This window comes from Lepidochelys kempii, chromosome 7 (assembly GCF_965140285.1).
Source record: "Lepidochelys kempii isolate rLepKem1 chromosome 7, rLepKem1.hap1, whole genome shotgun sequence".
NCBI classification, from domain to species: domain Eukaryota; kingdom Metazoa; phylum Chordata; order Testudines; family Cheloniidae; genus Lepidochelys; species Lepidochelys kempii.
Genome location: NC_136386.1, coordinates 8693372 through 8706445, shown reverse-complemented (window position 1 = coordinate 8706445; position 13074 = coordinate 8693372). Strand labels below are relative to the sequence as shown.

At 40.1% G+C, this 13074-nt stretch overlaps 1 protein-coding gene across 1 annotated transcript in view; it reads right to left on the bottom strand.

Moving 5' to 3' along the window:
* The window catches only part of TAFA1 (TAFA chemokine like family member 1), a 350532-nt gene that overhangs the window by 70460 nt on the left and 266998 nt on the right, over positions 1-13074 (bottom strand). Inside the window, exon 3 of the mRNA XM_073351052.1 lies at positions 3675-3815. Coding sequence (XP_073207153.1) covers positions 3675-3815 — 141 coding nt within the window. The remainder of the gene's footprint in view (positions 1-3674; positions 3816-13074) is intronic.

Sequence of the window (13074 nt, the reverse complement as noted above, 5' to 3'; positions counted from 1 at the left end):
TCGGTTCTGAGGAGGAGTTTTCTGATGCAACTGAAATGGACTGAGAACCACCAAATGCTTGATCCTGTTAAGTTGATGGGAGTTTGGTCATTGACTTTAATGAGAACAGGATCAGTGTCCCAATTCATTTCATGCAGGCAACTAAAGAGCCGGCAGAGTGAACAATGTCTCATGATAATGATCAACCTGAGCTTGAATGAAACTAGCAACAGGGTGTCTATCTGGTGTTACCAATTCAACAAGTTATCCAGGCCTATTCCAGAGCAATGTGGTTCTGTTTGGAAGTGCATGTATTGGCAAGTTCACTTTGGAAGGAAAAAGCAAATGCACAACCACAAAATGGGGAATAATTGCCTAGGAGGTAGTACTACTAAAAAGAATCTGAGGATTACAGTGGACCACAACGGAATGAGTCAACAATGTGATGCAGCTGCAAAATAGTTAATATGATTCTGGGGTGTATTAATAGGAGCGTTGTATGCAAGACCAAGGAGGTAATTGTCCCACTCTACTTGGCACTAGTTAGGCCCCATTTGGAGCACAGTGTCTGATTCTGGGCACCACAATTTAGGAAAGATATGGACAAATTGGAGAGTCCAGAGAAGAGCAACGGAAATGATCAAAAGTTTAGAAGACCCAACCGATGAAGAAAGGTTAAAAAACCTGGGCATGTTAAGTCTTGAGAAAAAGAAGACCCAGGGGGGAGCTGATAACAGCCTTCCAATATGTTAAGGGCTGCTACAAAGAGGACGGAGATCAATTGTTCTCCTGGTCCACTGAAGGTAGGACAAGAAGCCATGGGCTTAATCTGCAGTCAGGGCAACTTAGGTTAGACATTAGGAAAAACTTTCGAACTATAAGGTTAGTAAAGCTCTGGAATAGGCTTCCAAGGGTGATCGTGGCATCCCCATTATTGGAAGCATTTAAAAATGAGTTTGACAAACCCCTGTCAGGAATGGTCCAGGTTTATTTGGTCCTGCCACAGAGCAGGGGGCTCGACTTGAAAACTTTCCAAGGTCCCTTTCGGCCCTACATTTCTATGATTCAGTTTGTTATTTATGCTATTTACGCAAGGGCATCCATGAGATATTTTAAAGTAATGGACCAATGAAAAGAATTTTTTTAAGTGCCCATCATAGCTTTAAATGTTACAAAGACTGTGACTCACAGCATTTAATCATCTTAATATCGTAGATAAAGGAGGCAACAAATTTTAGCTGATCCTTTGTAATGTACTAATTAAAACCTCCCAGAAAATAGGCAAAATCCCAAATCCTTACTTAGGAAAATCTCCTACTGAAGTTAATGGAACTTCCCACAGAAGAAAATGGGAATTTTGCTTTAGTAAGGACTGAAAAACTACAAAATGACTTCAGGGTTTTGACCCAAGATGGTCAATGTGTCAAGAATCTAAACCAAAGAGTGAAAATTAAACTAAGCATAAAAAGAATGCCCCTTAATTTTTGTGAACAGGGTCTTGGCTTTCTAACCATTGACAAAAGAACCAATGTCTTTGATTACAACAATTAAACTTAAAAGGGGAAGAAGTTCCTTTGAAGTCAATGAGAGTCTTGCCCCTGACTTCAATGAGTGTGGGATCGCATGCCTTTCTGATAGTAGCCTTTGTTTAATCTTTTCCCCTTTCAAAACGCCAATTGATAACATTTGTTTTCATTGTAATCCAGAGACAGCTATTAAGCAGAGGGACTCCAGTCCATACCTGCACGGACTTTTTTTTTTTTAAACATAATTCCCCTTTGAGCTACTGCTCTCTGAATAGAATTACAAGGTCTGAATTAACACTGCCATGATGCTGTATCTATTGGCTCTGGATTTTCAGGACCTAATGCAGTAAATGTGACTCTCCAAAGCTTACACAGTTAGGCCAAACAAAAGGTATCACCCACAGATTCATGACTTTTTTTTTTGTTTAATACAATTCTTTGTATCAGAATAATTAAGCAATAAACTGTGTCAGCTTGTGAATTAAAGTGTAATAATTCACAGCTACTAGAGTGCATTCAGAGGCAGGATTCCAGGGACTGAATGGCATTTTCAGTGTAACCAGCTGTGAGTTATTGCCCCATAATTTGACACCTAGAGTGTCTTTTTGCAATTATAAGATGTTTTTCTTTATATTTTAACATACAAACTAGACAGATCCACACACATGCACGCCACTGAAGAGCAGTTGAGAACATTTTAAGATTCCATCCCTCTGACAGACACCGTATTTTCTATCTAGTTACTATGAAATGACACCAGCACAGGCTTCTGGATGCAATGTTTTTGCAGCCCATAAAGCCAACAGGAACTTTCATCTAACCTTCAATGAACATTGGCACAGCTGTTGCCCTGTTGGCAGTGTCTTTGAAAAGGTTGCTGCATGTGACCAAGGGAAGCGGGTTTTCAAATGTCCGTGTGCGTGTCTCTCTTTCTGATGGAAGGCTGCAGCTTTAAATCATGAATCCAAATAGGAAACAAAAGATGCTTTGACAAATCAGCTGTGCAGCAACACTGCTGGGTCCTGCTCCTTGCAGGAAGCTGAGGCAGAGGGATGTTCAATCCCATTCAAACAGAAAAGACAAACTTGAGCTCTTAATGACTTTTGGCACCACAGGGGATTGCAGTCAATGGTGCTACCAGATCACTTCCACAAAATAAAGATGAGAAAAGGAACCTGTAAAATCCCAGCCCTTTTAATAGGGCTACTACACAAGGATGCTACTGATCAGACATCACTTATCAGTGTGCGGGGGGAAATAAAACCAAAGATTAGTCCCACTAAAGTCAATAGCTTCTTAAAGCCAAATTTGAAGACATTTAATTTGGGTAAGCATTTCCAAACAGCAGGGTATATTCTCCACTCGGTGCACATTTGTACACCTCACTAACGTTAAATTAGGATTAGGTGAACCACAAAGAGGAGTCTCCAATGAGCGTGTGTGTGTTTATTTCACCACTGGAACAATAAAGACAGCCACAGAATCAGAACCCCAGATCACTGACATTCAGATAAAAATGGGACCCAGATGTGACTCATCCCATGGTTTCGTTTTGTCTTGCAAAAGAAAACCAGGCGTGACAAGATTCTGCCCTGAAGCTTTCACAAGAGCGGGGTCAATGTTGAATCTATTCAGAAATGTAGGTTTTTTTCAGAAGCAAAAATCAGCTTCGCAGTTTTTGTTTGTCTTTACACAATGCTTATTACAAAAATCAGATCACTGGATTTTTTTGGGCTGACTTTTTAAAACTGTAAATTGAATCAGAACAACTTGCTGTTGTCACCTGAAATATTTCTGAATCACAGCTCTTGAGACATGAGAGGGCCCAATGGAGACACACAAAGGATAATTTTGGCCCATTGTTTACTAAGGGCTCGCTCTTGTCACCAGGTTTGCTCTGCTTATGTGAGAAGCCCCACAGACTGTAATGCGACTAGTAGTGTAAGTAAATCCTTTTTAAACTAGGTAAGGATTGCCGAAACAGGCTGTAATGTATACTGGTGATGTCAAAGGCCATCTCCTCGGTCAACCATTTATGCTTATAGTTTATCTTTTCCTAAAAAGCTAAACCAGAGAATACAAGTAGGTTTGCTACATAACATATATAGCATTAGGTATATACTGGATGTTACATATTCAGTTCACACATATACTGGATGAGCTACTTGCCGTCGACACAGGAAGGTCTGTTTCGTGTTGTCCCGGCCACTTTCCCAGGGAGGCAGGAGCATTTTACTGTTTGTGATCTTTCCTCAATTCGATTCTTATTACAGCATCTGTGTGCTGCTATAACTTCACACGTTCCTCCTTCTGGCAACAAAGAGAGAATATTGACACTCTGATTAGGAAGAACTGCAATGGCTAGTCTAAGCAACCAAGCATGCTACTCTCACCCTTTGTGAAGAAAGGTTCTTATAAGAGGGATTAAGAAAGTGTTGTCTCCCATTACGGACAATTTTGTCTAAGGCAGGTATTAGTATACTTCAGGAGCTATAGGAAATGCAAAATAAAGGCTCAAGAGTAGATACAGCACCCGCTTATCTGCATTGTGAGTAGCTCCACGGACAGGAATAGAACTTTTGGGTGTGAATTAGGGAGTATAGCACAGTATGGACCTGAAGGAGTACAGACTAGTTCATGCAGAATGAAAATAGCTGCCTGCTTTACATGTTCTATTTCATCTCTCTCCTCCCATACTACTAGGTTATACTCTCGATACAATCCCAGTATCTCAGAGAATCCGCCTGGAAATGAACCCACGTCCAACTCCTCAGCTTTGCCTCTAACCAGGTCCCCGTATTCTGCAGGGGGAGAATCAGTTCCCTAGGACTCACAGCATGCTCCAATTTTGCTTTCCTTCGCACCTAAAACAATGGCCTGATCTGGCGGTCCCGATGCAGGCAAAATTCCCATTGAGTCTAACGTCACGAGGCCCAAATGTTCCTTTCCTTCATTTTGTGTCTTACTCAGCGCATTTCCAAAAGATTGATCACACAGACAGATAAATGGAGAGGGAGTCTACACTTGGGGCTAGGGGTGAGATTCCCACCTCACGCAGACATACCTGCCCTAGCTGTCATCAAGCTACCATGCTAAAGGTTGGAGCGTAGCTGCTGTCACATGGCCAGTGGCAACATAGCGAGCAAATACTACCCCTCTAGGCCCCTGGGGTATGTTCTCAGGGTGGCTAGCCCAGGCTGCTGCTCGCAGCCTGTGCTATGCTGCTATTTTTAGCCCGCTAGCTTGGTAAGAGCTGGTGCCAGTAAAGCTATGCGAGCCAGGAGCCACACTCCTAGATCCAGCTGGAGACACAGCAATAGATAGACAGTGTCGGGCTTCTGACCACACATTGCTTGGGGCATATGCTGTGTACGTAAATGACACAACCAGAGCATTGGTCCCGTTCACTTGAGCAATATATAGTATAGGACGATCAGGCAGCATGGTGGGTTACTGCACTGCTCATTAATCTCTCCAGCCCTGAGTTCAAATTGCATTTCACTCATAATTACTAAGTGTTTATAGTCCCAGTCTGTTCTTTCTCAGATATTTGTCCACTTCACAAACTTGCTGCATACATTTGGCAGCGTCAGGGTAATCTTAATACAAAAATATCCACAATACATACAAGAGCAGGATGTGTCAGAAGGCTCACTAGGCTATGAAAGCAATATTATTTTAACCCCACCATGAGATGCTACGGCGCATTGCTTTAGCTACAGGGAACTGCCTAATGGAAAAGGTCCATTGTTTCTATGGATCAAAAATCCAAAGGCTAGATTGTAACCTTGCATGACTTACTTGATGACAAAAGCCCCGTCGAGGGTCCCAGAGGAATAAGAGGAAATGCGGGCACTTGTTGCTGCTCAAGATTTAGCCCTATGTGTTTACAGCTTAAAATGAATTATGAACAAAATCTCCATTCACAGCAAATGCTTTTCCTAAAGCTCCACCAGGATCCCAGTGATGTCAAAGACAAGCCTCCCATTGATCTGCTTGGCTTTAAAATCAGACCATACATATGTCATGAAAATGTGTATCTGTGGTTCTGACTGCAGTACATTTTCTGGTTTTTATGTGTGTAAGTTTGGCTTCTAACAGGAAAAAATGTACACAATAAGGTAATTCTATCCTTCGCTGCACATACAGTACAGTAAATACTTGTGAGTAAGCTAAATGTTCTATTTTCCTCTTAATTTTGTGGATGAGTACTAATATCTACATGAAGTCAGTTAACAAAAACTAGTCTTGCTTACTTGATTATCTGTGCAAAATAATGGGTCATGGCTGATGAGCTTTATAACATCTATGTAATTATAATGTGGAAACCCTCAAGTTGCTGCAGAAAAACTCTAAAGGTTATAGCTGGTAAAAATGCAATGAAACTAAGACCATTCAAAAAACCTTTTGTTACCAATATATAGTTAAACCTCTTATTAACTGGGACTTTTCTAATCTGCACAGCCTCTAATTTTCATACAAAAAGTATCTTCCCAACTCTTCCACACAAGAAGAGCAAAATCTCATGTTCAGAAACTATATTCTTTGGGGAAAAACTAGATGATATAATCTCATCATATGGTGACAATAACACTTTCAATTCCAAGAATATCTCTGGAGGATGTTAAATAGAGCCTACTAAAGTTAGACATTTGAAAATGAGCAGGTCTGGATAAATTTTTTTTAAAATACCTGGCTAAGGAGCTCGCAGGACTGGTAATGTTGATTTTCAGTAAGGGCTTGTATCCACTTATTGGGGGATTGACATGCGGTGATCAATCCACCGAGGGTTGATTTAGTGGGTCTAGTGAAGACCCACTAAATCGACTGCTGATTGCTCTCCTGTCGATTCTGGTACTCCACTGGAACGAGAAGCATAAGGTAAGTCAACGGGAGAGTTTCTCCCGTCGATCCAGAGCGGTCTATACATTGCAATACGTTGACCTAACATACATCGATTCCTGCTACGTTATTCACATAGCTGGAGTTGCGTAACTTAGGTCGAATTAGTCCCATAGCGTAAACCTACCCTAAGTCTTAGCACACTGGGGAGGTTCCAGAAGAGTGGAAGAAAGCTAATGTGCCAGTTTTTAAAAAGGATAAATGAGATGACCTCTCTCAGCCTGATATCGATCCCAGGAAAGATAATGGAGTGGCTGATACAGGACTCAATTAATGAAAAATTAAAGGAGCATAATGTACTTCATGGAAATCCACATGGGTTTATGGAAAATGTATCCTGCCAAACTAACTTGATATACTTTTTTGATGAGATGACAAGCTTGGGTGATGGAGGTAGTAGTGTTGACAGAATATATTTAGACTTCTGTAAGGCATTTGACTTTGTACTGCACAATATTTTGATTAAAAACTAGAATGATACAAAATTAACATGGCACACATCACATGGATTGAAAATAGGATAACAGATTGGTCTCAAAATGTAATTGTAAACCAGGAATCATCATTGATTGGTATGCTGCCAATGGGGTCCAGCCGGGTTTGGTTTTTGGCCCTATGCTATTTAACATATTTGTCAATTACTTAGAAGAAGAAAAAAACCATCACTGATGAAGTTTGCAAATGACATAAAAATTGGGGGAGTGGTAAATAATGAAGACAGGTCACTGATACAGAGTGATCTGTATCACTTGGTAAATAGGAACAAGCAAACAATATTTGTTTTAATATGGCCAAATGTATATATTTACATCTAGGAATAAAGAATGTAGGCCATACTTACAGAATGGGGGTCTTAATCCTGGGAAGCAGCGACTCTGAAAGAAATTTGGGGGTCATGGTCGATAATCAGCTGAACATGAGCTCCCAGTCTGATGCTGTGGCCAAAAAAACCCCAAACCCCTAATATGATCCTGGGATGCATAACAAGAGAATCTTGAGTAAGAATAGAGAGGTTAATTTTTCCTTTATATTGGCATTGGTGTGACCCTGGCTGGAATACAGTGTCCTCTTCTGGTGCCCACAATTCAAGAAGGATGTTGATAAATTGGAGAGGGTTCAGAGAAGACCCACAAAAATGATTAAAGGATTAGAAAACCTGCCTTACAGTGATAGACTGAAGGAGTTCAAGCTATTTAGCTTAACAAAGACAAGCTTAAGGGGTGACTTGATTACAGTCTATAAGTATCTACACGGGGAACAAATATTTACAGGTTCTTCAATCTAGCAGAGAAAGGTATAATATGATCCAACAGCTGGAAGTTGAAGCTAAACAAATTCAGACTGGAAATAAGGCGTAAATTTTTAATGTTGAGAGTAATTATCCATTGGAACAATTTACCAAGGGTCGTGGATTCTCCATCACTGACAATTTTTAAGTCAAGATTGGATGTTTTTCTAAAATCTATTCTCTAGGAACTATTTTGGGGAAATTCTCTGGCGTGTGTTATACAGGAGGTCAGACTAGATGATCACAATGGTCCCTTCTGGACTGGTAATCTATGAAACTCTCAATTTATAAGGGGTATGTTTTCAGCCCCTTGTTCCATACATTTCCAGGCAAAATTTGGTACATGGGACTAGACTTTTCAGGTTAAACGCTGTTAAATAGTCAGCTCTGCATATAATAATTTTAATTTGCCCCTGCAAAATCTGTCACCGGCACTGGGATTTGCAGGAGCAAATTCTAACATTGTATATGCACTGCTGTCTACCTTTTAAAAGTGCACATGCCAAGTGGAAGTGCATGCGTGTGTCCATGCAATTTTGTGCACAAGCATGGGGAAGCGAGGAAAAGGCCGCACTGAAAATTTACCCCTAAAGGTATGTCTACACTGCAGTATACACCCAGGGTTCAAACTCAGGCTCAAGCCTAAGCACCCTTCTTGTCTACACAGAAATTGTGCTAACCCAGGGCTTGAACCCACGGTCCCAGGATCCCATGGGGGTGGCTTTGTAGATGCTCGGGGACCTGGCAAGGTCCCCCAGCATCTAGACTGCAGTTTTACAGTCCCATAGCCCAAGTCATTTGACATGGGCCAGCTGCAGCTGTTTAATTGTAGTGTGGACATACCCTGGGAGTCCAGCAAAACTATCCCTCTTTCTTTGTCCTCTGGACAGTCAAATTTGGTGGAAAGTCAGGTTTTCCCACACTGCACCACAAACAAAGGGCTAGAGCAGCCACGTTTCAGGAAGGCGCTAGGAAGTCTGGGATATGCTTGGTTGGACTAGGGTCTGCGTACTGCAGTGTGGACATACCCTGGAGTCCCAGGTTAGAAACTTCTTAATGTAGGGTTGACAACTAGTGTAGATGCTCAAGCCCTAGATTCTCGAATCCAGGATCCACTGATTTGAATTCCACTAAACCGAGCCTTACACTGCAGTGTAGACATACCCTAAGACTATATTACTTGCATAAAGATATACCACAGAACTAAAGGGGAGACTGAACTAAAATCTCTGATTCAACAATGCAATGGGATGACATAAAACCCTAAATCCAAATATGCTGAACTTTGGGGTGTTTGGAATTCAGATCCAGAACCGAACGTTGCAGTTCAGGCCCATCCCTCTATGAAACACGTTTGTTCATATATTATCTATCATCATAAATCAGCTTCTCAACCCTTTCATACTGCAGACCACATTTTAGAGAGACTGTTTCATGGGCCCTCTCACCTCCGGCTTATTAATGCTTGGGCCACTTCCCATTTCATCGGGCATCACATAACGTCCCAACGAGAAAGACAGCATGGCTCCTGGCGAGCATTTTAGAATGTGAATATTCACTGTGGTTTCATATTGGGAAATAATGAAGAATAATGGTTTTGACCCTCTGTTTAATTTAAAGAAAAATGAAATAAAGTACATTTCAGAATGAAAAGTCATTTCAAAACAAAAAAGAAAAATCGGAACTCTTTGTTCCACAAAAGGTCAAAACAGGATGTTGTGACCTTTTAAAGATTACCCTCCCCCGCTTTTTTATTTTTTTTTGCAAAACGTATTTTCATTGATGTCGATACGATTTGGTGAAAAATTGCAGTTCCGTTGAAGCAGCATTTTCCAACTGAAAACTGTCTGAATGAATATTTTTTCACCAGCTTTATGGTCAACCCCTCTTTAGTGACAAATTCACAAGTGACTCAGAATTTTGGGTGAAAAAAATCATTTTTTTTTCAAAAAAGTAGGCTAGATAGAATTTGCATCTTGAGTGCATTCTGGGTTATCAAGACACCTGCCATCTATTATCTTAGGATTCTTTTTTACTTTTACCAGCTTTAGAAATCTTTGCCGTGCACGGGTTTAAAATGTTAAGCAGTAAAAATTATGAGGTCTATGTCCATGATTCTGACAGCAAAACAGGGACAATTTAACTCCTGCAAATGGTTTAATTTTAATTGGAGAATACTGAACGCCTGAAAAGGTGTCTAACTATCTCTCTGTTATAAAGCTACCTCGTGTTTACAGACCACAGAGTGAAATATTTTACCCTAAGTATGAACCTACTGTGTGCAGCTGTGATTTAAAATATCTAATCAGCTATAGGGCCTGAGCGCATGCCTGGAAGAAGCCAAAAGCCATCTTCTAGTCATCTCTATTTTTTATATCTTTAGCTGAGAGGTAATAATGAAAGCATATTTTGCACTTCAAAACTATAACTTGCCTTTGCAGTCTCGCAGACCCAGAACTTATCAGTAAACAAACATAAAAAAGGCAAACAGCGGTCTTGATTTGTGTTATACATTGTGAAAGTCATTAGCTATGAGTCAGGTAGCAAAACTTATATGTTCTCTTTTTGACAGTGATGACAATTTAATAGTATTTGACTCCACCGAGTTACATAGAGCATCCTGCGGCAATGAAAGAGGCTGTTTATCAAAATGATAAACATGTTTTCATTTCCTCCTTGGCTGCATGTATGTGATCAGAAGTCTAAGGCCATCAAGAATTCACTTATTCTGGCCACCAGGCAGACATTAAACTATTCAGGACCATCTGTGCTTGAAATGAGTTCCACTTAATGGACCTTCGTAAGGCAGGTCAGTCATAATGAATGCATGTGTGCATGAATGCATGAGTAAAGCAGCATTTAGTTGAGACTTCTTGGGTTGTTGTGCAGAGGCACAAAGAGTAGATAGATAAGAGATGCCTTTCTTTTTGGGGTCATATAACCAATGATTTGAGAATTCAGACACTCTATTAGATTTGCCTCCCACCAATCACCATGTCACCAGGCACTTCCATCCACTCAACTGTTGTTGTAGGAAGCTGTGTGGTATTCACAAAACCGGCAACAAGGTTGCAGGCTCAATAGGTTGAATTCTGCCAAGCAATCCATGGGGGAGGTGTAAAAAGAGGTAAGAACATGGCTTAAGTTCTATAACCAAAACATTTCCATCCAGTTTGCCAGAATTATTACTGGCGTTAAAGAATTCAGTGTATTTAGACAAGCATAGACGTTACCTTGTCTACGTTCCTATGTTGTCGACTACCTAATTAGCAAGAGGAGCTGTTATTTTGACTTTTATTGAATTACATGTAAATGTTACTAAAGGCTCATAGAACAGCACTGACACCTTCCTACAGAATTAAACTGCTTTAGACTTCAAGTAAATGTTCAACAGCCTGCCAGTAACACAGAAAACACTTTAGCCTTTTAAAGATATTCAAAGTGAGCTTACAGGAACTAATATGGAATAATGAAATTTTACACATCTGCTTATCCCATGTTATTTTATGACTGGTCTAGACAAAGCGAAGGCAATGAAGTGATAGTCATTTCACCAATTTGTAAAAGAATACAGATTTAGAGGTTGCAATTTGAACAGTTTTGTGGTTCAAGTCAGCTTTGGAAGCTTCCCGGCTGTAATTAATACATTCATAAGCTTTAATCAAAATGTTTATGTCAGTTAATGTGCCAGAACTATCAATTACCCAGGACTCAGGGGAAAATACTATACTTCATTTTATTCTAAGAAATAATAAATTGCTACTACATTAGCTACACAATAGGTTCTTGCTTCTGACCTGCAAAAATACAACAGATGGAAAACACAAAATTCCAGGTTACTCCATCAGGCAGCTCATAAGTCAACAAACAAAAGACTCATCATAGGCACACCACACGTACCACAATTTTTATTTCTATGGGCCAGTGACAATCAATATCTGATTCAGAAAGAAAAGAATCAATGTTACAGGGATGCACTGTGGCACATAGCAGAGATTTGGGTAAGTGAGGATGTCTGAAGAAACTAGGCTTGATTCTGATACTTCTGTAGACCAAGGGCTAATTGATGGAACTCTGTTAGACTTCAGTGGAGATACACAAGGGCTGAATATGGCCCATAAAGTTTAACAGCATTAGAGCAGCAACAAAAGTATGCACATTTAATCCTAAAGCTAAAACTCTTCCAGTTCATCCTTAATTTATCCCATTGTGACAATTGACATAGTCAAGTTGGGAGCAATATGCTATATCTTAATATATAATATCAGTTGTGAATTTACAATACATAGTATATGCTCAGCAAGGTTACCCCTTTAGACTAGGTGCGTTATTCACCCAACAGACCGGAAAAGATTTTTTGTGGTCTATGTGGTACATACGTATTTACATTTTTCATTAGTACCCATTATTTGTTTTGTTCATTATGTGGGCCAAAGGAGATATGCTATTTCAAGCGTGGAACTATTCCACACAACAATGGCATCATAAAAGATTCCTGCTGTGGATCATTAAGTTTTAGGCTGGAAAGTTATTTTCACAAACACAAGATTAGAATGATAGCATTCTATAGACACGGGGTCTGTTCTCTGAAGAAAAATCCATTTGATTATAAAGAAATATACAGAGAACATTTAATTTTGCATAAAACCAAACATTTTTGGAGACTAAGCCACAGATGTATAAAGGGCCAAAATACACTTGCTGTGGATGTAAGATCTTAACTACAATTTTTGATAAGAACTTTTTATATAGGCCTGGAGTTCACAGCTTGGCCTGGGCCATGGGAGCTGGCTAACAGAGAACAATACATAGCTAAGAGAAAGCTGGGGTCAACAGATAACCTTGTGTGTTTCAAGTCAGTGAGTGGAGTCAGCATAAATCTGAATGTCATTGAGCATCCTTATCATGAGTTATAGACGCATGGAGAAAGGCCTCACGGTTACTCCCTAATGCAGAGAGGGGATAGTGGTACAATACCCCTCAGATCCCAGACAAAGTTCCGGGAGAGGCCTAATATGATTGACATGAGTTATGACACCTTTCCCTCACAGATGTATGCCAATCTTAGCCCACAGAAATGCAAGGGTAAACTTACAAACAATTGTTATAGTTAAGTACTAATTACTCCTTTTTTGCTTTAAATCTCCAGGAATGTACCTGTTGGTCAACTGGGAAAGCTGCTCCCTTATTCCCCTGGACCCCAAAAATTAGGATTTAACCTATATACTTTAATAGACATTGTGTGTCAGCAATATGTTAATTTGAGCCTTGGGCGGAGCCATTATGTAATCTTTTAGACCATTGTCTTATTGTGCTTATCTTGTCTTGCTGTTAAAACCTATCCAGGGGTTTGGGAAAACCCATCCCCGTTGCTTCTCT